This window comes from Denticeps clupeoides, chromosome 20 (genome assembly GCF_900700375.1).
Source record: "Denticeps clupeoides chromosome 20, fDenClu1.1, whole genome shotgun sequence".
Lineage (NCBI taxonomy): Eukaryota > Metazoa > Chordata > Actinopteri > Clupeiformes > Denticipitidae > Denticeps > Denticeps clupeoides.
The window spans coordinates 2294601-2316875 of NC_041726.1; the positions used below are offsets into that span (position 1 = coordinate 2294601).

At 45.6% G+C, this 22275-nt stretch overlaps 2 protein-coding genes and 1 pseudogene across 2 annotated transcripts in view; 2 read left to right on the forward strand and 1 right to left on the reverse strand.

Moving 5' to 3' along the window:
• Positions 1-15429, forward strand: LOC114770596 (double-strand-break repair protein rad21 homolog A-like; annotated as a pseudogene).
• LOC114770057 (rRNA-processing protein UTP23 homolog) lies at positions 14099-16665 on the reverse strand. The gene is made up of 3 exons (XM_028963666.1): positions 16364-16665; positions 15946-16120; positions 14099-14530 (listed from the first exon to the last, which is right to left on the reverse strand). Exons 1-3 carry the CDS (start codon positions 16549-16551, stop codon positions 14123-14125), a joined length of 771 nt encoding a protein of 256 aa, XP_028819499.1. The 5' UTR covers positions 16552-16665; the 3' UTR covers positions 14099-14122.
• Positions 16666-16891: 226 nt separating this feature from the next.
• eif3hb (eukaryotic translation initiation factor 3, subunit H, b) overlaps positions 16892-22275 on the forward strand; it is a 47612-nt gene continuing 42228 nt past the window's right edge. Inside the window, exon 1 of the mRNA XM_028963799.1 lies at positions 16892-17037. Coding sequence (XP_028819632.1) covers positions 16957-17037 — 81 coding nt within the window. The 5' untranslated portion in view covers positions 16892-16956. The remainder of the gene's footprint in view (positions 17038-22275) is intronic.

Sequence of the window (22275 nt, forward strand, 5' to 3'; positions counted from 1 at the left end):
ATGCTTGGAGCGAGTGGACAAGTCATCGTCCTGGGAGAGGAGGGCCGGAGGCGCTTGGCCGGTGATAGGGCGGCCGGAGGTGAGTTGGAACGGGAGTGTGGCCGTGGAAGCGCCGAAGCGCGGCGAGGAGGGAACTCTGGCTTCGTGGGGGTTAGCGGGGAAAGAGGGAAAGGAAGGAGGCTGGACGGGAGGGCGTCTGGGATGGCAGGAAGCTGGGGTAACAGGAGAGATCGTATTAGCAAAAGGGGGCAGGCAAAATCAAGGTTGATTGGCAGGCGAAGGTCGTGGTCACAATGGAGAATCCGTTTAGAGATCGTCGTCACAAGAGGGACAGGCAAAGTTCTAGGTCGGGGACAGGCAAAGGTCATGGTCATGGATTACAATCAGTCGGGTGTGGGGAAATATGGCTGGCATCTCTGGGAATAAATTCGTCAAAGAGCGGGCAGTGTCTCCTCAGTCTCACCTAGCTTTTATACTTGGCGCTGCACGCTCTCACTTCCGTTTCCGGGTTGCCGTCTCTCCGGCTGGTCTGGCACTCTCTGGTGGGCTGGAGGTGCATTGGCCGTGATATTTATAAAGAAAATGTAACATAATTAAATTATAATTAGATAATATATATAATAATTATATTATTAAGCTATGTGTTTTTCCACTTTAGTAATCAGCAGTAGCTAGCCTCTGTTTCAGCGCCTCAGCTTCCATTTTAGCTCTAATCGAAACGCATCACATCATTTACTGCGCAAGCTCGATATGATAATCCAGTTCAAGCCCTTAAAACACTTGCACTTTTTCTTTTTAGATGAATTAATGTAGTTTTGATTGCAGCTCAGTGAAACATTTTAAACACAGACACGTTTTCAGTAAATTTCAAATAAAGACGTTTATTAACCACATTCTTATTTAATAATTTACTTTACTTTTACTTTAATAAGTCAACATTGCGTATATGGATATAATTTTAAAGAGAAGAAAAAGTGAACCTTTAGAATTGCATTGTTAAATGTGAACCAGGCACAGCCCTGTACAGACTGGCCACACACTGGGTCCTATCACAACGCTCTTGTCACGATCCGGTCCGAAATGGGGGTTACTCCGGTCCGGGATCCGGCCCAGAGTTTCATTGTTGTCATGTGTAATGTTCCCTAATCGTTTTCACCTGTGTTAATTGTTTAAAGCTGCCCTGTTCGTTTCTGCCAGTGCCCTGCCCAAGATCCAGTCCATGTTTTTAAAGTTTTCCCAAGCGTGACAGACTCTCGGCGGCCTACGAAAGCTACCGTGGGGTCGAGAGGATCTGTCACGCGGTCCATGTTCCCCCTGGCGATTCAGGAGGCGGGGAGTACCGACGAATCCGTGCGACCGGACCTCGATGGCCTACAAAAGCTACCGTGGGGTCGAGGAGACCGGTCGCGCAGTTCAGGTGCTCCCGGCGTTAACCGAGACGAGGGAGGTGGCGAACTTTCCAGCGGGGCGTGCCGGAGACTGACCGGAGTGACGGTGCCTGCGGACGTCGGACAGGACGCCGGCCTGACGCCGCCGGTGCAGGACTGCCGCCACTCATCCTTATGGACTTCTCCCACCCTTTCATGGACCGTTTTGTGGGCACTCCCAGGTGGTAGTGCTTTTTAGGGGGGAGTACTGTCATGATCCGGACCGGCAGGGGTTACTCCGGATCCGGAGTCCGGACCGGAGTTTCATGTTCGTCTTGTGCAATGTTCCCTGATCGTGTTCACCTGCTGTCTAGTTATATAATTGTATAAAACTATCCTGTTCGTGTCTGTTCGCCATCGGGTCATTGTGCGTGTTCATGTTCCCCTGTCTTGTGAAGTTTATATTAAACCCCTGTCCTGTGATCGTGCGAATGCGTCCTCCTTCACCGCCATGTCCAGCCCATCCGTGACAGTTATGTTCCGTGTTCACCAGTGTCTACGTCTCGGATGTCTCCGTGACAGCTCTATTGCATGGGACTTTTAATTTTTCAGAGCAAAGCCTTTTCTTGCTTTTACCTTCTGGACAATAAGTCTTATTATCAAGTCTATTTCAATATAGACATAAGTCTATTTCAATAATACATTTAGTATCACTCATAATCAGACTGTACCGCAGCACATTCTGATTATGAGTGATGTTAAATGTATTAGCCTTAATGTAAAAGGTATTAACCATGTCAGAAACTTCTTTCTTTTTTTCAGAAGGAGCTTCCGCCCACTTTGAACTTTGAACAAATATTTAATTAACTATTAAAAAGAATACACCACCTGATTCATGCAGTTCTTATAGACCTATTAGCCTAATTGGGGTTGATGCTACGATAATTTCTAAGCTGTTGGCAAGAAGACTTGAGGTGGTTCTTTCTAACCTTATAAACCCAGACCAGACAGGCTTTATACAGAATCATTTTTCTATCACAAATATAAGGAGGCTCTTGAATGTCATACAATGTACTAGTCAACAAAAGTGTGAGACAATTCTGTATCTCCGGATGCAGAGGAGGCTTTTGACTGAGTTGAATGGGGTTACCTGTTCTAAGATGGATTCAATCTACTATTCTCCTATGTCTTGTGTTATTACTAATGGCCTGTGGTCAGATCCTTTCCCACTTGCCAGGGCCACCAGACAGGGATGCCCGCTGAGCCCTCTCTTGTTGGTGCTGGCTCTGGGTCAGTCAGAACACAGATATAAAGGGTATATCAATAATAGGCGATGAGCACAAAATTGAACTGTATGCAGACAACGTCCTGTTGTTTTTATCATCACCTGAATAACATCTATATCAGCAACATTATCGTTATTTAATGAATTTAGTTTATTCTCAGGTTACAAAATTAACTTTAGCAAATCAGAAGCATTACCTTTAGGTAATTTTGATACTGAATATAAAATTAACTTCTCCTTTAAATGGTCGAAATCTGGATTTGTTAATTTTGTTCATTAATGTGCCAGTTAAATTAAATAAATTATGGAAATTTAATTATGCTCCAATTATTCATACCATTAAATGAGATCTAAGTCGCTGGCAAACACTTCCTCTTTCACTGCTTGGTAGAATAAGTTTAATCATGATGAATATTCTCCCTCGACTACTGTACCCTCTTCAGATGTTACCCTTATGGTTAAGCAGGAAAATCTCTGCTCAACTGGAAAACTTACTTGTTTAGGGTAAAATAGGACATGTAGAACTACTATCAAGTGTTACCTGTCTGGCACAAAACTGTTTTCACTATAGAATTTACCTCGGAACATTCCCATGTACAATATGGACATTTCCTGGAAGGTTATAACTAAGGTTTAAAAGCTTTTGAAATTAGGTGCATTCTTAATGTAGCAATATTTAACATATAGATAGAAAAAAGGTGAACATATAAATAATATAAGTATAAACAAAACAAAACAAAACATTAAAAAGCAGGGAACAGCGACTTGGAAAAAAGTCTTTGCAGATGCAAGTGGAATTTGGTGTATTAGCTACGCCAAACATCGTATATACAGGGAGTGCAGAATTATTAGGCAAGTTGTATTTTTGAGGAATAATTTTATTATTGAACAACAACCATGTTCTTAATGAACCCAAAAAACTCATTAATATCAAAGCTGAATGGTTTTGGAAGTATTTTTTAGTTTGTTTTTATTTTTAGCTATTTTAGGGGGATATCTGTGTGTGCAGGTGACTATTACTGTGCATAATTATTAGGCAACTTAACAAAAAACAAATATATACCCATTTCAATTATTTATTTTTACCAGTGAAACCAATATAACATCTCCACATTCACAAATATACATTTCTGACATTCAAAAACAAAACAAAAACAAATCAGCGACCAATATAGCCACCTTTCTTTGCAAGGACACTCAAAAGCCTGCCATCCATGGATTCTGTCAGTGTTTTGATCTGTTCACCATCAACATTGCATGCAGCAGCAACCACAGCCTCCCAGACACTGTTCAGAGAGGTGTACTGTTTTCCCTCCTTGTAAATCTCACATTTGATGATGGACCACAGGTTCTCAATGGGGTTCAGATCAGGTGAACAAGGAGGCCATGTCATTAGTTTTTCTTCTTTTATACCCTTTCTTGCCAGCCACGCTGTGGAGTACTTGGACGCGTGTGATGGAGCATTGTCCTGCATGAAAATCCTGTTTTTCTTGAAGGATGCAGACTTCTTCCTGTACCACTGCTTGAAGGTGTTTTCCAGAAACTGGCAGTAGGACTGGGAGTTGAGCTTGACTCCATCTTCAACCCGAAAAAGGCCCCACAAGCTCATCTTTGATGATACCAGCCCACCTCCACCTTGCTGGCGTCTGAGTCGGACTGGAGCTCTCTGCCCTTTACCAATCCAGCCACGGGCCCATCAAGACTCACTCTCATTTCAGCAGTCCATAAAACCTTAGAAAAATCAGTCTTGAGATATTTCTTGGCCCAGTCTTGACGTTTCAGCTTGTGTGTCTTGTTCAGTGGTGGTCGTCTTTCAGCCTTTCTGACCTTGGCCATGTCTCTGAGTATTGCACATCTTGTGCTTTTGGGCACTCCAGTGATGTTGCAGCTCTGAAATATGGCCAAACTGGTGGCAAGTGGCATCTTAGCAGCTGCACGCTTGACTTTTCTCAGTTCATGGGCAGGTTTTTCCACACGCTTCTTGCGACCCTGTTAACTATTTTGAATGAAACGCTTGCTTGTTCAATGATCATGCTTCAGAAGCTTTGCAAGTTTAAGAGTGCTGCATCCCTCTGCAAGATATCTCACTATTTTTTACTTTTCTGAGCCTGTCAAGTCCTTCTTTTGACCCATTTTGCCAAAGGAAAGGAAGTTGCCTAATAATTATGCACACCTGATATAGGGTGTTGATGTCATTAGACCACACCCCTTCTCATTACAGAGATGCACATCACCTAATAAGCTTAATTGGTAGTAGGCTTTCGAGCCTATACAGCTTGGTGTAAGACAACATGCATGAAGAGGATGATGTGGACAAAATACTCATTTGCCTAATAATTCTGCACTCCCTGTATTATAACTGGGTTTGCCTCTCCAGATTCATTTGGGAATGGTTTAGGTCTTATTATGATCTGTGTCCTACTGTAGATTCCTGGGCCTGGTCCCCATTATCTTTCTGGAGCTTGTTTGCCTGTCCCCATAAATATTCAGCAAGGAAAAATCCAGATTCTTTGGGAGAGATGAGTCTATATTTATACTGAATCCATTTTATTCTAATCGGGATCCTGGCGTGGCCTCCTGACCTCTCTTTAAAACACGGTATATGAAGGGGATTCGTGCACTAGGGGACTTATTCCAGGATGGCTCTCTAATGTCCTTCCAACAGTTACAACAGAAGTTTGATCTTCCAAATCAACATCACTTTGGATATCTGCAAATTCGGCACCATGTTATTTCAAAGCAAAATTCCATAGCACCTTCTGGACAGCTGAAGTGGAGAGCCCAATAGACGTGAAGTCATTTCTCCTGGGGAGACTTTCGCTATGGATGTCTGAAAGAGAAATTGTGGATGGGACGAGTTTCGTTTTGACTAGGAAGAATGAAATGATGTGTATTCGCGGCACATGTCCGTTCAAGATGTTAAATGTGTAGACCGCCTGCCATACACGCCATTTTGCTTGTTTTAGTCCATCACCGGGAGGAGCGGAAAATAAAACGAAATCACATTTTTAAAAAAAGGAGCGGGGCACGGGGGACCCGGTTCGAAGCATATATACATATATACATGTGATTTTTTAACACGCGCAATGAATTTCTGTCAGCAGTGTAGTGTTTTCAGCCAATAGGTCTGGGCTCATTTGCATATGGCCGTTAGGGTGACATACAGTCATACACGGTATGATGTGCAGTGAAATGCTTTGGCGACTGCTACAGACCACAGTATTGCAAATATTGCAAGTGTACAATGAACCAATATGCAAATATTGCAAACATAACCAAATATTACACGTTTATGTCTTTAACATGAAATATGTGTAACAGCAAGGTATAAAGTGAAAATGTGAAAAACAAATTGTGCAAGAGTAAAAAAGTTTGTTTGTGTGTGTGTGTGTGTGTGTGGGGGGGGGGGGGGGGGGGGGGGGGGGTCCAGAGTGAAAGTGAAAGTGCTGGAGTGTATTGGAGTTCTATGAAGTGATGTGGTTGTTGAGAGCTCGAATAGCCTGGAGAAGAAGAAGCTCCTCCTCATTCTCTCTGTGCTGGACTTCAGGAGGCTGAAGCGCTTCCCTGATCGCGACAGCGGGAACAGTCCATTGTTGGGATGGCTGAGGTCCTTCACCATCTTCCTGGACCTGGTCCACCATCGCTTGCTCTAGGTTGATTGAAGGTCAGGTAGCTTGGAACAGATAGTGCGTTCACCCTCTGTAGGGCTCGCCAGTCCTGCATGGTGCTGTTCCCGAACCAGGTCGAGATGTTAGAGTTAGTGGGCTGTTGCCTGGTAACTGGAGGTAATTGGAGCAGGCGTATTATGATCCTAGGTGGATGCCTGCCCTGTTACCCCGCTGCTGTCCTCTTGTTGTGCCGGTTCCTGATGTTAAAGGATCTGGCTAATAAAAGGATTCTCAGAGCCACTCACTGTGTCACCATCTCTTCTCTCCCCGTTACGAAGAACCACATGACACGGGCCAGAAATAACATGGAGAAAATAATCTAGAATCCGATAAATACACCGAAACGGCGGTTCTGGGGTCACAGAATATAGCGTAGCCCCTGTTTTCACGCTGCTTGCCATTGATCAGCTGTGCCGTCTCCTGTCATTTCAGATACAGTTCATGGCACTGGCCGCCAGCGCAACAATAATCGTCTTTTGCTATTTATTGACTGTCACTACTGTTTGCATTGGACTTGTAAAGTCTTAACACGTTCCTTAATCTATATTTAAGCAATACGAACATGTGCTTAATGCACGCCTTAATTATATAAATTATAATTATAATGATGGTTTAGTTTAATTTGAAAGGAGTACAAATGGCACTGCGGACATCGGGACATTTACTCCTGGGTGTGGTGCGGATCTACCACAGGAAAGCCAAGTACCTGCTTGCAGACTGTAATGAAGCTTTCATTAAGATCAAGATGGCCTTCAGGCCAGGTATGGTCTCCTGTAAATGTTTCCTAAATGGAAACGGGGTTTATGAACGGGTCAGGCTGCGAGACTCTGTTCTCAAAATCCAAAATCGTTTCTTTTCTTTTTCGCAGGCGTGGTCGACTTGCCCGAGGAGAATCGTGAAGCTGCATAAAATGCCATCACCTTGCCCGAGGAGTTCCATGATTTCGATCAGCCACTTCCTGACCTCGAGTATGCGTATCCATCTATCCATACATCCATCCATCCATCCTGCCTCTTGCAATCTCACTCCAAAGCCTTTTTGTGTTCTGAAGTACATGAATATGGCTTTGAAAATGACCAATTATAATATTTTATGCATATTTTAAAAAGTATATCATGTATGAGTAATATGGTTTGCCAGACTTATCAATAATGGCATTTATTTACAGTGATATAGACGTTGCACAGCAGTTCACTTTGAACCAGAGTCGTGTGGAGGAGATCACCATGTGACAGGAAGTGGGCAACCTGAGCATCCTGCAGGAAAACGACTTCGTTATGTTTCACATTGTCCTGCTTCACACTTTGAAGAACTTTGTTGCTTCATATCTTTCTGCACAAACCCCCCCCCCCGAAACATTGTTTATATCTTCAGCTGACTTTGGGATGGATGGCCGCGAGATGATGCGAGAGGAGAGCGCTTTCGAAGTGGACATCATCCACGGGGCGTCGGCTTCCAACCTGCTCCTGGAGCCCGAGTCGAGCAGCGGGCAGATGGCTGACAAATCGAACCACCTCGAGTACGACCAGAACAAGGACGACTTTGGTGACAATCCCATGGAGAGTAGTGAGGGGGGCATGCTTGGTATGAATCCGTGTGACGTGTGTACAGTACATTTTTTATGAAAAAAATACAAAACCATTACATCTTATTATGTCCAGCTGTGAGTTATGGCTCCATCACCTAAACGCGCTGGCGATAAATAACTGCAGATATTCGAGCATAGTGATTCAATGTCCGGCTACGGCAGTTGGAAATAGCTAAAGATAATTTTATAGAGATGCTTGAATTGCCTAAAACGATGTTGGATAAAGTAATCTGTTCTGTTTGAAGTGAAAGTGAAGTGATTGTCATTGTGAAACACAGCAGCACAGCACACGGTGAAATGTGTCCTCTGCATTTAACCATCACCCTTGGTGAGCAGTGGGCAGCCATGACAGGCACCCGGAGAGCAGTGTGTGGGGACGGTGCTTTGCTCAGTGACACCTTTGCAGATACGGATTTGAACCGGCAACCTTCTGATTACAGATCCGCTTCCTTAGCCGCTAGGCCACCACCGGCGTAGCAATGAGACCTGTAGCAGGCTTTAGATAAATCGGGATTTATTAATAACTGGCCAACATTTCGGGGGGAGCCTGTTCTTTTTGGGCGAGATGGCATCCACCCCAACTGGGCCGGGCGCCACTCAGTTATCTGAAAATCTGGCTCATGGTCTTAGAACCAAAAAACATAACTGACACCGTTGCAGCATCTTATTTGGACCTGTCAACACCATTTATTCTTGTGTTGCAGCAGGTTTTTTGGCACCCTGCGGCTAACCATTGGAGCTAGCGACCCAGTCGAGACTCACAATCAAACATGTTGGATGTGTTGGTGCCACCAATGCGGGTCGGAAAAACCTGGAAAACTAGGAAGAGGTCAAAATAACCATGTGTTACGTACAAGGCCGCCATGCTAAGACCCTGCAATGCACAGAAATCATGGAGAGGCCAGGCTTTTGGTCTGATATATTGGTTGCTTTGGAGGGGCCTACTTGTTTGCTACAAAGTTGGAAAAGTCAGTAAATAACGTCGTAAGGCTTTTCTTTTCGCATGGTTTTACATATGGCTGGTGGGGTCTACGTGTTGTGTGCAATTGTGTTTATTATTTTAGTCAGAAAACTGTATTGGTAATAAGACCAACACGGATGCTATCACTCGATAACAAAAAAAAACCAGGTTTGTCGATATTACTTCGGAAAATATACAAGACCACAGATTAGAACGCTTAAGCCTCCTGACAGAGCCTGAACTAATTAAAAAGATCTCATCATCAAATCAATGTGCTTACAAATTGGATCCAAGTCCTATAAGTTTCCTACAACAAGTAGCTCCCGATGTTATAAATCCTATTAAAAATTAATCATTTGTAGCAGTCGTCAGACCCCTGATCAGAAAATCTGATCTTGATCGAACTACAGATCGATATCTAAAATTTTAGAAAGGTTGTAGCCCAGCAGCTGTGCTAAACAGCAACAACATTCATGAAAATTCTAGGAGGGATTCTGACCTCAACGCTGGTTAAAGCTTGTTAATGACCTGCTGTTGGCCTCTGAGCAGGGCCAGTAATATACAGTGTGTGTGTGTGTGTGTGTGTGTGTGTGTGTGTGTGTATATATATATATATATACATATATAAACACAAATACATACATACCGAGGATAAATGACTGCATAGTTTCTCTGTTCATTTTTCTCTACGTTTTGTTGTTTGAGGAGGATTGTTCCTGTTTTTCCTCCCAGTTGACAAGCTTCTCAGCAATGAGGATGGCGGTGGTATTTTTGACGATCCCCGGCCATCGCAGAGACTGTAATGATGGCGCCAGATCATGGTGCGGATGACGACGTGCGTTGCTATGATTTTTTTTTTTTCTCACATTCTTTACTTTTTAGGCGTTGAAAAAGACTTTAATGAGAGCTGGAGGAGGCCCGGACAGCCCAGACTCGGGTCCCGTGGGGCCGCTCCCCACCATGACCGACCAAACTGAGCAGACCACTCTGGTCCACAATGAGGAAGAAGCTTTTGCTCTGGAGCCGATTGACATCACAGGTTCGTCAGCATTGTATTGTATGCTCATTGTATCATCAATCTGATGAGGTAATTTAGTAGAAAGATGAACCAGAGAAGCAATTATCTGATTTTGTTAGTTAGTAGTGCGTTAATCGTTGAAATGAGTAGGGTGGTAGTAGCCTAGTGGGTAACACACTCGCCAGAAGCCCCAGGTTCAAATCCCACTTCCTACCATTGTGTCCCTGAGCAAGACACTTAACCCTGAGTGTCTCCAGGGGGACTGTCCCTGCAACTACTGATTGTAAGTCGCTCTGGATAAGGGCGTCTGATAAATGCTAAATGTAAATGTAAATGTCTGCCATGCAGGGAGCACAGAAGCGACAACCCATCATTGTTCCTCGCTCGTTGATATAAGGGGAAAGGTCACCTCCCGTTCCTCATGCTTTTTCCGCACTAAAAAAAAACAAGGCGCAAAATAACTGCCCATGAACAGAGAAAAGTCAAGCGTGCAGCTGCCAAGATGCCACTTGCCACCAGTTTGGCCATATTTCAGAGCTGCAACATTACTGGAGTGCCCAAAAGCACAAGGTGTGCAATACTCAGAGACATGGCCAAGGTAAGAAAGGCTGAACACAAGCTGAAACATCAAGACTGGGCCAAGAAATATCTCAAGACTGATTTTTCTAAGGTTTTATGGACTGATGAAATGAGAGTGAGTCTTGATGGGCCAGATAGATGGGCCCGTGGCTGGCTTGGTAAAGGGCAGAGAGCTCCAGTCCGACGCAGATGCCAGCAAGGTGGAGGTGGAGTACTGGTTTGGGCTGGTATCATCAAAGATGAGCTTGTGGGGCCTTTTCGGGTTGAGGATGGAGTCAAGCTCAACTCCCAGTCCTACTGCCAGTTTCTGGAAGACACCTTCTTCAAGCAGTGGTACAGGAAGAAGTCTGCATCCTTCAAGAAAAACATGATTTTCATGCAGGACAATGCTCCATCACACGCGTCCAAGTACTCCACAGCGTGGCTGGCAAGAAAGGGTATAAAAGAAGAAAAACTAATGACATGGCCTCCTTGTTCACCTGATCTGAACCCCATTGAGAACCTGTGGTCCATCATCAAATGTGAGATTTACAAGGAGGGAAAACAGTACACCTCTCTGAACAGTGTCTGGGAGGCTGTGGTTGCTGCTGCACGCAATGTTGATGGTGAACAGATCAAAACACTGACAGAATCCATGGATGGCAGGCTTTTGAGTGTCCTTGCAAAGAAAGGTGGCTATATTGGTTGCTTTGTTTTTGTTTTGATTTTGAATGTCAGAAATGTATATTTGTGAATGTGGAGATGTTATATTGGTTTCACTGGTAAAAATAAATAATTGAAATGGGTGTATATATATTTTTTTTTGTTAAGTTGCCTAATAATTATGCACAGTAATAGTCACCTGCACACACAGATATCCCCCTAAAATAGCTAAAAATAAAAACAAACTAAAAAATACTTCCAAAACCATTCAGCTTTGATATTAATGAGTTTTTTGGGTTCATTAAGAACATGGTTGTTGTTCAATAATAAAATTATTCCTCAAAAATACAACTTGCCTAATAATTCTGCACTCCCTGTATGCACATAATTTGGAAGAACTTAAGGAACATGTTACGTTTCAGACAGATAGGTGAAAAAGGGACTTTTCTGTCAGACTTTAGTTCTAACAGATTAAAGTTTTAACGTTTTACGGATTTTAACAGTGAAGGAGACCAAGGCCAAGAGGAAGAGGAAGCTGATTGTGGACAGTGTGAAGGAGCTGGACAGCAAGACAATTCGCGCCCAGCTCAGTGACTACTCGGACATCGTGACTACCCCCACTGGTAAACCTTGGCCTCCAGTCTCCAGCTGTACTCATAAAGGGCTGGAGTGAACACATGAGTGAAGTTCACATTCACACCTCCACCTCTCTCAGACCAGACAATCCTGGAGGAGCCCAGTGTGCTCCAGCCGTCAGACATGGAGGGGAGCCGAACCATGGACGAGTCGGTCATGCCTCCTCCTTCCACCCACCGTGGCCAGAAGCGCAAGGCCCCAGAGGCGGAGCCGGCCCTGAGCGTAAGTACACAACCTCATCATGAACATTACAGGCAAGGACATGGAGATGTGCGATCAAATGTTTGTGTAACTGGCCAGCTCCTAGATGATGGAAGACTGCTCTTCCATCGTGTCCACAAGGATGCACGTGGAACCAGTGGAACTCCCCCCTGAGGAGCCGACCAGCCTCGCACAACTCATCCCTGAGCTCGACCTGCTGGGAGAGAAGGGAAAGGACAAGAAGGATGACGAGGAGGAAGAGGAGGTACAAAATCCGACCTGTTTCACAGCCCAGACGCATCTAAATAGCTCGCAAAACTTCACAGTGCCTCGTGTCTCCATTTCCATCAGGAGGAAGCGGGTCAGGGTGGAGACCAGGACCAAGAGGAAAGGAGGTGGAACAAGAGGACCCAGCAGATGCTGCATGGTCTTCAGGTACCTTTTTTGGTTGTTGTTGCTGACTTGTCGTGTTTCCAACCGTCCACACGACGCTGCGAATGCGTAACGTCATTGATTAGAAATGCAGTCCTTCCACAAAAATCCAGTTTGTTCCGTTTGTTTCATCGAAGGGGACGATTCACCTGTTTTTCCTGTTTTGTCAGTCCATTGGAGAAGAAGGTGTACGGTGTGAAGTCATTGCAAGTGTTGTACGTCCTTTACCGAAAATGAGCCAACTTCAAAGAAATTATTAATTGTAATTGTGAATATTTTTTTAATAAAAATGTTTATAATTTTAATTGCGTTTCTTTTGAAAAAAACAAAAAAAAAAACAAAGGGTCTTTTAAATGGGTGAATTATTGTCATATTCGACTTTTTTTCTAATTCCATTTCTAAGTAACAGAGGGTCCTGGCCAAAACAGGAGCAGAATCGATCAGCCTGTTGGCCCTGTGCGAGAACAACAACAAGAAGCAGTTCTACAGCTTCCTGGTGCTGAAGAAGCAGCAGGCCGTGGCGCTCAACCAGGCCGAGCCCTACAGCGACATCATCGCCACCCCGGGTCCGCGCTTTCACATCATCTGAAGAATCGCTCCCCCCGGCCTTCGGAGTAGTCTTCTCGCTTATTTTGCTCGTGTGTGTGTGTGTGTGTGTGGCAGTGGTGGCAGTGGTGGCCTAGCGGTTAAGGAAGCTGCCCCATAATCAGAAGGTTGCTGGTTCGAATCCCGATCTGCCGAGGTGCCACTGCCCCCACACACTGCTCCCCGGGCGCCTGTCATGGTGCTCACTCAGGGTGATGGGTTAAATGCAGAGGACAAATTTCACTGTGTGCACCATGTGCTGTGTATCACGTGTGACAATCACTTCACTTTACACATAATTTGACAGTAAAGCAGGAGTTTTCACTCTTCACTCTAAGTGCAGTACTGGTTGGATAATAAAGATTTCTGATTCAATTACTGGCTTTTTTTTTTTTTTTTTTTGCACTAGTTTTGAGCGTGCAGATTTTAATGCCCCTTAGGAATTATTTAACGAAATTAAATATGGTACGTTCAATCGGTGTCATGATGGTAAGCATAAATCTAGTCTGGTCATATTGTCATATCGCATGCTCCATCTATCGTTTGGTTGACTGACTACTAATAGCATTCATTGAAAGAGAGCTAGATCTGAAAACCAGACCACTCTGTGAAAAAACAATGATGATGGGATGGGGGGGCGGGGTCTCCTCGCTGCCTCGGCGTACTGAACGACGTCTGTGTGCTGGAGTGGAATGTTTTAAATTATGACAGAAAAAGCAACTTTGGGAGCCTTCGTGACAACATGACACAAGCCTTAACTCTCCCATTACGCCGCAGCGTTGCGATAGTTCAACACGATTGATGGACGTAGATCCATTCCAAGCAGCTAATAACGTAATTCTTCAACCTATCATTGAGATTTATGTCACGTTTTCTGCATCTTTTAATTGAAATTTGCATGTAACCTCGCCACCCCCCCCCCCAACTGATTTGTATGAAACGAATAGAAACTTGATGTTGATAACTTTTTGCCAGTGAAAGCTAATCCTCACATTAAAGACCTGTAGTCTGGAAGATAAAGTACATTTTAGAATAAAATTATTTTAAAATATGTCTGTTGCTCACTATAATAAACCTACGCATGCCAAAACGGGAAAAAAAAAAAAAAAAAAACACAAAAAATGTATAAACGACTTTAATAAAATTGGCTCTTCGAGTCCTTAGGTTGCTGCACTGGGGGTGGTGGCGAGGGCAGGAGCGGCGCCTCCAGCAGGTTTGCGCTTCCTGGGTCGGTTCCTTTTCTTTTTCTCACCGTTGGACCTTTTCGGCGTCGCTGCCGCCGCCGTCACCTTCTTCTTCTTCTTCAAGCAGCTTAAAGGGTTGGGGTTGCCGGACTTGCGCTTGCGCTTCCTGCCCGGTCGCGCGGCGCCGTCTGCCCCGATGCCCTGCTCCTCCTTAAGGCTGCGGATGCACTGCTGCTGCGACGGCGTCACCATCTCTCCGGCCTGGACTGCCTGGACGTGTTTTAGCGAGCGCTGGGAGGGCTTGTCCAGCACTGTCGTGTTCTGTATGATGTAGAGCAGCGGCACGCCTGGGATTTCCTTGAGGCCTGAAGTCAACTCCTGGTCCTTTAAGACACCAAAGAGGAAAGTGAAAGTGTAAAGTGATTGTCACTTGTGATACACTGCAGCGCAGCACACGGTGACACAACGTAATGTGTCCTCTGCATTTAACCATCACTCTTGGTCAGCAGTGGGCAGCCATGACAGGCGCCCGGGGAGCAGTTGGTGGCGACGGGACCTTCATCAAGGGCACCTCAGTGGCAACCTCCTGATTACTGGGCCACTTCCTTAACCGCTAGGCCACCAAGTTTTTAAACCAACTCCCAGGGATGTAACGTTATGGTCTTTCCCCCTTTACATTAAATGTTGATTTTTTTTTTATTTGCTTTTAGTGTCCCCCAATACTGTATTTGAAGAATCTTGGTGCAGAATTACAGCCACTTTGTTCCAGTCCCACGATGAGGTTTCCCCAGGACGTGAAGTTTCGAGGAGGAGGGCGGCCTACAGAAGTTGAGCATAAAATCCAGCGAGGTTCTATGAAGAATACTGTCTGTCGAATACTGAACTCCCCACTGACTTCTACACTACATGCAACGACCGCAAACTCGAATCGAGACATCGTGAGCCAAACACCAATTTTGAACACGACATCGTCATTGTCGCCACCCTCCATACACACACATTTACATTTACGCCCTTATCCAGAGCGACTTACAACGTGCTTCCATGTTGTAAGTCGCCAAGAAGGTTACGAGTTCATCTCCACATCGAGAGGAGCCAGTTGAGGTGGTTCAGGCATCTGGTCAGGATGCCTCCTGGACGCCTCCCTGGGGAGGAGTTTCGGGCACGTCCTGCTGGCAGGAGGCCCCCGGGTCGACCCAGGACACGCTAGATAAATGATCTCCAGTCTGGTACCTTGCACAAACCTTTCACTTTATACTTTGACTTCACTCATTTGCACACCTTCACCCTACATGTTAAACACATTTTATGTTTTGTGTTAAAGACATAAAAGTGTAATATTTGGTTACGTTTGAAATATTTGCATATTGGTTTTCATTGTATACTTGCAATATTTGCAATACTGTAGCAGTCGCAAAAAGTACCGTGTATGACTGTGTATGTGACAAATAAAATGAGAATTTTATTTGAATTTTTTTGAAGGGAACGCCTTGGTCTGGGTAGTAGCCTAGTGGGTAACACACTCGCCTATGAACCAGAAGACCCAGGTTCGAATTCCACTTACTACCTTTGTGTCCCTGAGCAGGACACTTAACCCTGAGTAACTACTGATTGTAAGTCGCTCTGGATAAGGGTGCCTGGATAAATGCTGTAAATGTAAATGCCAGAGGAGCTGGTGAAGGTGGCTGGGGAGAGGGCCGGCCCGGATAAGCAGAGGAAGACAATCTAAATATTCTCCAAAGAGGAAGGTCTTGAGCTGCCGAGGGTAAGTTCACTCCACCACCGAGGTGGACACATACCTGCGTGGCGATGAAGTAATGGTGCGGGTTGGTCTGCTGCAGCATGGACAGCAGACACTCGGAGGCCGACACGGGCTCCTTGGCGTGCGCGCACTTGCGCGTCTGAAACCGCCGCAGGATGAACTTGGCCCCACAAAGCTCCTTCCCCAGGGACTCAAGCTCCTTCAGGGCGCAGCTGCGGAGGAACAGGGGGAGAAGTCGGGAATCCTGAGGCGGCATTTACCAGACGCCCTTATCCAGAGCGACTTACAATCAGTAGTTACAGGGACAGTCCCCCCCTGGAGACACTCAGGGTTAAGTGTCCTGCTCAGGGACACAATGGTAGTAAGTGGGATTTGAACCCGGGTCTTCTGGTTCATAGGCGAGTGTGTTACCCGCTAGGCTACTACCACCCACCCCACCCGGTCCGGTCGCTCACCTGGTGGTGCAAAGTTGCACCTCTCCCATCAGGTACTTGGGCATTTGCTCTTTTATCTGGATCTTGCCCTTGAGGGCGGCCTGACAAAACGTCCCGTCGATCAGTATCTGAAAAGGCTCCCGAAAACAGAAGTTGTATTTGTAAAAACCTATGGTCTTCTTAGCCTGCTTCTGACGTTTGATCTTCATCGCGCACGTCGGGAACGCGGAACGACACGACTGTCTGAGAAATGTAGCACGAACGTATAGAATTCGGAAAGGAAACAAAAAGCACACATGCGATTCGTGTACTGACACAACACGCTTGTTCCGACGAGTGACATCCTAATATGTCCGTCAAGAAACAAAAACAAACAGAAATAAATGTGTAACCTTAGCGCTGACAAAAACGTACGCGGTATTATATTTCAGCTTTGTTTCGTATTTCAGATTCAGTTTTACAAAGCACTTGTTGATATTCATGAGAGAGAGAGAGAAAAAATATTAGCCTGTTTTGGGGAACCTTTGATTTGTCTTTGCCTTGGGGGGAGGCAGCTTGAGGTTGCACCGCCACCGGAAGTAGGGCCCTCTCCCCCGCTCCGCACGCGTGAAAAGATGGCGTCCCGCAAAGAATCCGGAGTGAGCTCCAGCAACACTTTGGATTCCCCCGTGAAGCAGATCCAGATCGAAGGCTTGGTGAGATGATGCCCGCTGCCCTCCCGCTCCGTGCGTTCGCCCAGAAACGGGTTGGGTTGGGACGTGAACGTCGCGACGCTTTTTAACGGGGTGGCCGGCGCCGGTTCGGCTAGCTAGTTAGCTGCCTAGCATGCCGTCTTCCCCGCCACACACTCGCAGATCTTGCGTCGTGAAATTGTGTTTAACGCAGTTATTCGATCCGCTGGGTTAAAATACGGGAATTCTGGTCACCTACGTCGCCTGTTCATCCAGGGCCCCATGAAATCCGTTTTCCGCATTTTGAATTACATGCTTTCTGTAATCCTTATTTCTTCACCTAAATATGCAATATGGCAAATCACATGTAATCACCGTCCGTTTACATTTACGGTATTTATCAGACGCCCTTATCCAGAGCGACTTACAATCAGTAGTGACAGGGACAGTCCCCCCCTGGAGACACTCAGGGTTAAGTGTCTTGCTCAGGGACACGATGGTAGTAAGTGGGGTTTGAACTCGGGTCTTCTGGTCCATAGGCGAGTGTGTTACCCACTAGGCTACTACTACCGTCCAGCAAAGTGCTTGTTCATTTCGTGCCAAGAATTATTTCATAATATTACACATTGTCCCATTTGTAAAATAAGTGTTACGTTTTATATTAGCCTGAAAACGTGTCAAATAATTCAACAATGGGGAATACATAAAAAGGTTGTGCCCGCTTGTATAATTGCATTCTAAGACCAGTTCAGACTGTGCTGCCAGAATCGGTCTTAAACATCATCGCTTCGGATTATACGCCGTTACGCCAAGGGGGCAGTGGTGGCCCAGCTAAGGAAGCGGCCCCGTAATCAGAAGGCTGCTGGTTCGAGTCGTTGAGCAAAGCACCAAAGTTCCTGTCACGGCTGCCCACTTCTCACCAAGGGTGACTGTTAAAAGCAGAGGACTTGTTTCATTGTGTCACCTTTTGCTGCGCTGCGTTGTTTCACAATGACAAACCTTACTGGCGTTTTCATGTCCTTCAGCGAATGGTGCAAAGTAATATCCTAGTGGGTAACACACTCGCCTATGAACCAGAAGACCCAGGTTCAAACCCCACTTACTACCATGGTGTCCCCGAGCAAGACACTTAACCCTGAAGGTCTCCAGGGGGGGACTGTCCCTGTAAATCCTCTCCCACCCTAAACATGTGCAACATTCTAGAGCGCATAAAGATTCTAATGTACAAAACATGTCAGGCAAGTGAAAATTTAATGATATTCGGCTTGAAAATGGAGAATTACTGGACTGGTTAACAAAAAGTGATAAAATACAAACAATGTCATACATGCAGTTTTGAATTATATAACCCCTTTAAATGCCATTTTCTGTTCACCACCCAAATGTTATATTGGACATTTCTTTATATGGGAGGGTTATGGAAATTCTGCTTTTTGGACAACAATTTGTTGGCTATGTGTCAAAGTGACACCCAAATGGTTGCAGGGCCTAAATTGTCCCAGCAAAACTTTGTCCACAGTTGGTAAGTGACACAGACTCACAGCCGTCCACGTCAAAGAATTGACTAGAACAGAGTGACTTCTTCCATCGCTCTGTGGCGCTCGCTGGTCTGCGTGGACACCCTGACCTGAGGGCTGAGGTACAGTTACTTTGTTGGTCAGACAAACGCCTGTGCCCTTCAGAAGCCTTGGCCACCAACAATCTGTAGGCCCTGAGGTTTAAGTCTACTTATACATGCTGTGACTACAAATTACTCCTTTGTCAAATGTCCACCAATGTCATTTACACATTTCTAACCTTTTCTTGAATCAACAGTAATATTTGTGGCCTCTGGGGAAATCTTGACTTGGCTTCTCTGTGTTGTATGTCCTTGCACTAAAGAACATGGGTTTGTTTTTGCCTGGCTAAGAAGTAGTAAAGTTTTTTACCAACAAAAAAAAAACCATTCTGCTTATTCTGGGCATTGCTACAGCCTGGTAGCCTGCGAGCCAGAAGACCACAGAGTCACGGGTTCGAACCCCACTTATTACCATTGTGTCTTGGACCCTGAGGGTCTCCATGCGGGACTGTCCCTGTCACTACTGACGGCCGGGTCCTGCTGCGATTCTACCCATTTTAGTATGGAGCTGGCGCAGAAACGGTTGTGGGGCAGAGAGTGTGCTGAGTTCAGGGATCATTTAGTCATCTTATCCTGTGAGTGATCAGATGTTGTGCATCAAAAGTTGGGCGGGCTTTTGTCATGCCGAAGGCGAGATTTCATCGTCCGTGTTCTGTCTTTCTGTGGCCAAAAGGGGGCAGAAGTGCGCTGCCTTTCCCCCCCCCCTGACCTTTCTGTGGACACCCCCCCCATTTAAAAATATATAAGTAAATGTTTACAGCATCCTGCAACTATCCACGTCTCAGTTCTTTAGTAACATATTTAAATTTCATTTGAATTCAGAATCCGGAGGCTCTTAACGGGGCAACCGGTGACTGAGGATAATGCGTTCGGAGACGAACGGAGGTCATTTCACGGCCGACCTCCCGATCCGGTTTGAAATTTATCCGGGGGACGGCTCAGCTGGCGCTAGCCAAGGCCAGGGACCCTCCACTTCATTACGATGCCGGTTGCTGCGGTTTTTTTAAATCCCTCCCGCCAGCAGCATGACCAATGATTTCGAAGATTATTTCTTTATTCCCTATTCGAATAAAAAAAAAAAAAAAAAACTGGCAGTAATTTACGGTAACGTTTACGCCCGTGAAGCGAAATTTCTTTTCGGAAGATCAAGGCATTGAACTGCATCTGCTCCACCGTTTACGTTCATGCTCTGCTGAGCCTTTTCCATCGCCTGTTATGATCTGAGGACCGCCGCCCGGTGCTGGAGGCTTCCGGCGCTCCAGCATGCCTACTTCCTGTCCGGATTTGTTGATTTAAATACAGCTTTCTCGCGGTGCGTTTGACGCCCCAAAAGAAGCCTCTGGCCGAGAAAGTTTTTGCTCAAGTTTTGTTCGAGTAAGAGCAGGATGATAAAGGAGAGCTGGTGACTCTTTGAGTAGCAGATTGATAGTCGAACGGAAGGAGTAGATTCCTCGTAAAAAAAAAAAAAAAGTCTATGAACTCGTGAGTCCGACATAAACGAGATTGATTGGTTGCTTTCGCAGACAGGACCCCGGAGAGGCGAGCCGGCGAGCGTTCACCGGCCAAACAGGAAATGAAGCTGAAATTGCGGCGCGTCCTTGGGCCCGGCCTGCCCCTCGTCCCCGCCCTGCAACATGACAACTGCCCATTTTATTTAATCCGGGGCCAATTAATTGTGAATTAATTTCCATAATTGTGCCAGCTGCGTCCGGCAAAAGGCGATTCCAGCTAGAAATGTGTCCACCGTGGAAGGATCATCGTCAGGGACCTCAAAAAGGACAACGGGACAGTGACGACGTGCACATGTCCAGTATTACTTTTTACTTGGCAGACGCTTGTGCGCTTTTATCGACAAGAGGACGACACCAGCAATTCTCGTTCGGCTTCTTCCAAAACAGAGGGCCCTGATAAGGTCGAACTTGTCAGGAAAAGAACATGCGATGGAGTTGTTAAGTGCTAGACGCAATTTTATTATTATTTTATAATGTTCAGCTGCTTCTTAAAGGTGGTGGAAGTCTCGGCTGTCCCACCAGCCAGGGATAACAAAGGAGAATAGAGTGGATTGGGACCGGAGACCCCGTGAAGAGGGAATTTTCAGTCTGGTTTCGTGTGCAGATCTGAGCAGGCCTGCAGGAGTGTATCTGGCTAGTAGTGTGTTGGTGTAAGAGGGAGAACTTCCATTTACAGCCCTGTAGGCAGCATCAAGGGATTTAAACTCGATGCGAACAGCTACCGGGAGCCGGTGGAGAGAGGTGAGAAGAGGCGGGACGTGGGTGTGTTTCGGCTGGTTGAAGATGAGGCGGGCTGCCACGTTTTGGACCATCTGGAGGGGTTTTACGGTGACCGCAGAGGCTCCCAGCCAGGAGAGAGTTACAATAGTCCAGTTTAGAGATGACCGTTGCCTTGACGAGGAGCTGCATAGCCTGTTGTGAAAGAAAAGGTCTAATCTTGCGAATGTTGTAAAGAGTGAAGCTGCAGGAACTGGAGATCGCAGCAACGTGATGGTTCAGACTCAGTTTGCCATCAATCTCAAACCCCAAGGCTTTTCGCAGACGCCGTGGGTGTTAACAGTAGCGAGCCATTTTGAATTGAGTTGAGTATTTCAACACAGAACAGTCCAGCGTTACTTAGTATGTGCGGGAATCTTGGATCCAAACATGGAAACACATCTGTGATACTCAATATGTTGGGGGTCAAAAATGGGGGCGTTTTATTTTTTTTTTTTAAGATCTCACATTTACTTTTAAATTTTTTTTTTTTTTTTGCTTGCCACCCTTCTAGAATTTTCTTTGCTTGTTGTGGCCTGGGTGGTGCTGTGGCTGAGCGAGAACGTTTTTGACAACGGGGACTAGCGTCCCTCAGACTCGCTGTCGCTCGGCATCTCCGCTAGCTTTACCTGTGACAGCCCCCCCCCCCCCCCCCTTCCTCCGTCGACACCCCCGTCTCAGCTCTGCCAAAGGGAGGATGGGGGTTTTTCTTAATTTTTTGTACTTTTTTAAAAAAAAATTTTTATTTCAGAGGACGAACTAAATCAAATCAAAGTTGACTGCCTTCCATCTAGATTCAACAATTTGGGTACTGATATACATGAGGGATGTAATTTGAGGGGTTGTTGGTTCTCTGCTCAAGCTGCTTTTCATATGTACAATGTGTACAGAGGGGCTGTCCGTGAGTTTGTCTCGTTTTTGTGGCCTTTGGCGTGTCTCAGCCAATCGGCATTAAGAGCCAGAACAAACCATTTACCATAGCATCAAAGTGACGTGATTGTCACATGTGATACACAGCAGCACAGCACATGGTGCACACCGTGAAATTTGTCCTCTGCATTTAACCCATCACCCTGAGTGAGCAGTGGGCGGCCATGACAGGCGCCTGGGGAGCAGTGTGTGGGGACGGTGCTTTGCTCAGTGGCACCTTGGCAGATCGGGATTCGAACCGGCAACCTTCTGATTACAATAAATTAGGTAAATTATTAGCACATTGATTGATTGGGCGCTTGCACTCGATTTATTTAGTGCCCTCTTCATTTTTCTCTCTCTCTATTATTGCCCTCCAAGCAACTTATAACTTCTTAAAAAAGTTTTTGTATTGTACTTTTAGTTGAACATATTGATCGAATGCTATAGGCCATGGTCTGTGTGGGA

Excerpts from the sequence above, each read along its gene's own strand:
- LOC114770057 (XM_028963666.1), bottom strand. The coding sequence starts at position 16,551 with ATGAAGATCAAACGTCAGAAGCAGGCTAAGAAGACCATAGGTTTTTAC. Across the intron at positions 16,121-16,363 it reads GTGCAACTTTGCACCACCAG|CTGCGCCCTGAAGGAGCTTG; the intron begins GTGAGCGACCGG and ends GTTCCTCCGCAG. Across the intron at positions 14,531-15,945 it reads ATTACTTCATCGCCACGCAG|GACCAGGAGTTGACTTCAGG; the intron begins GTATGTGTCCAC and ends GGTGTCTTAAAG.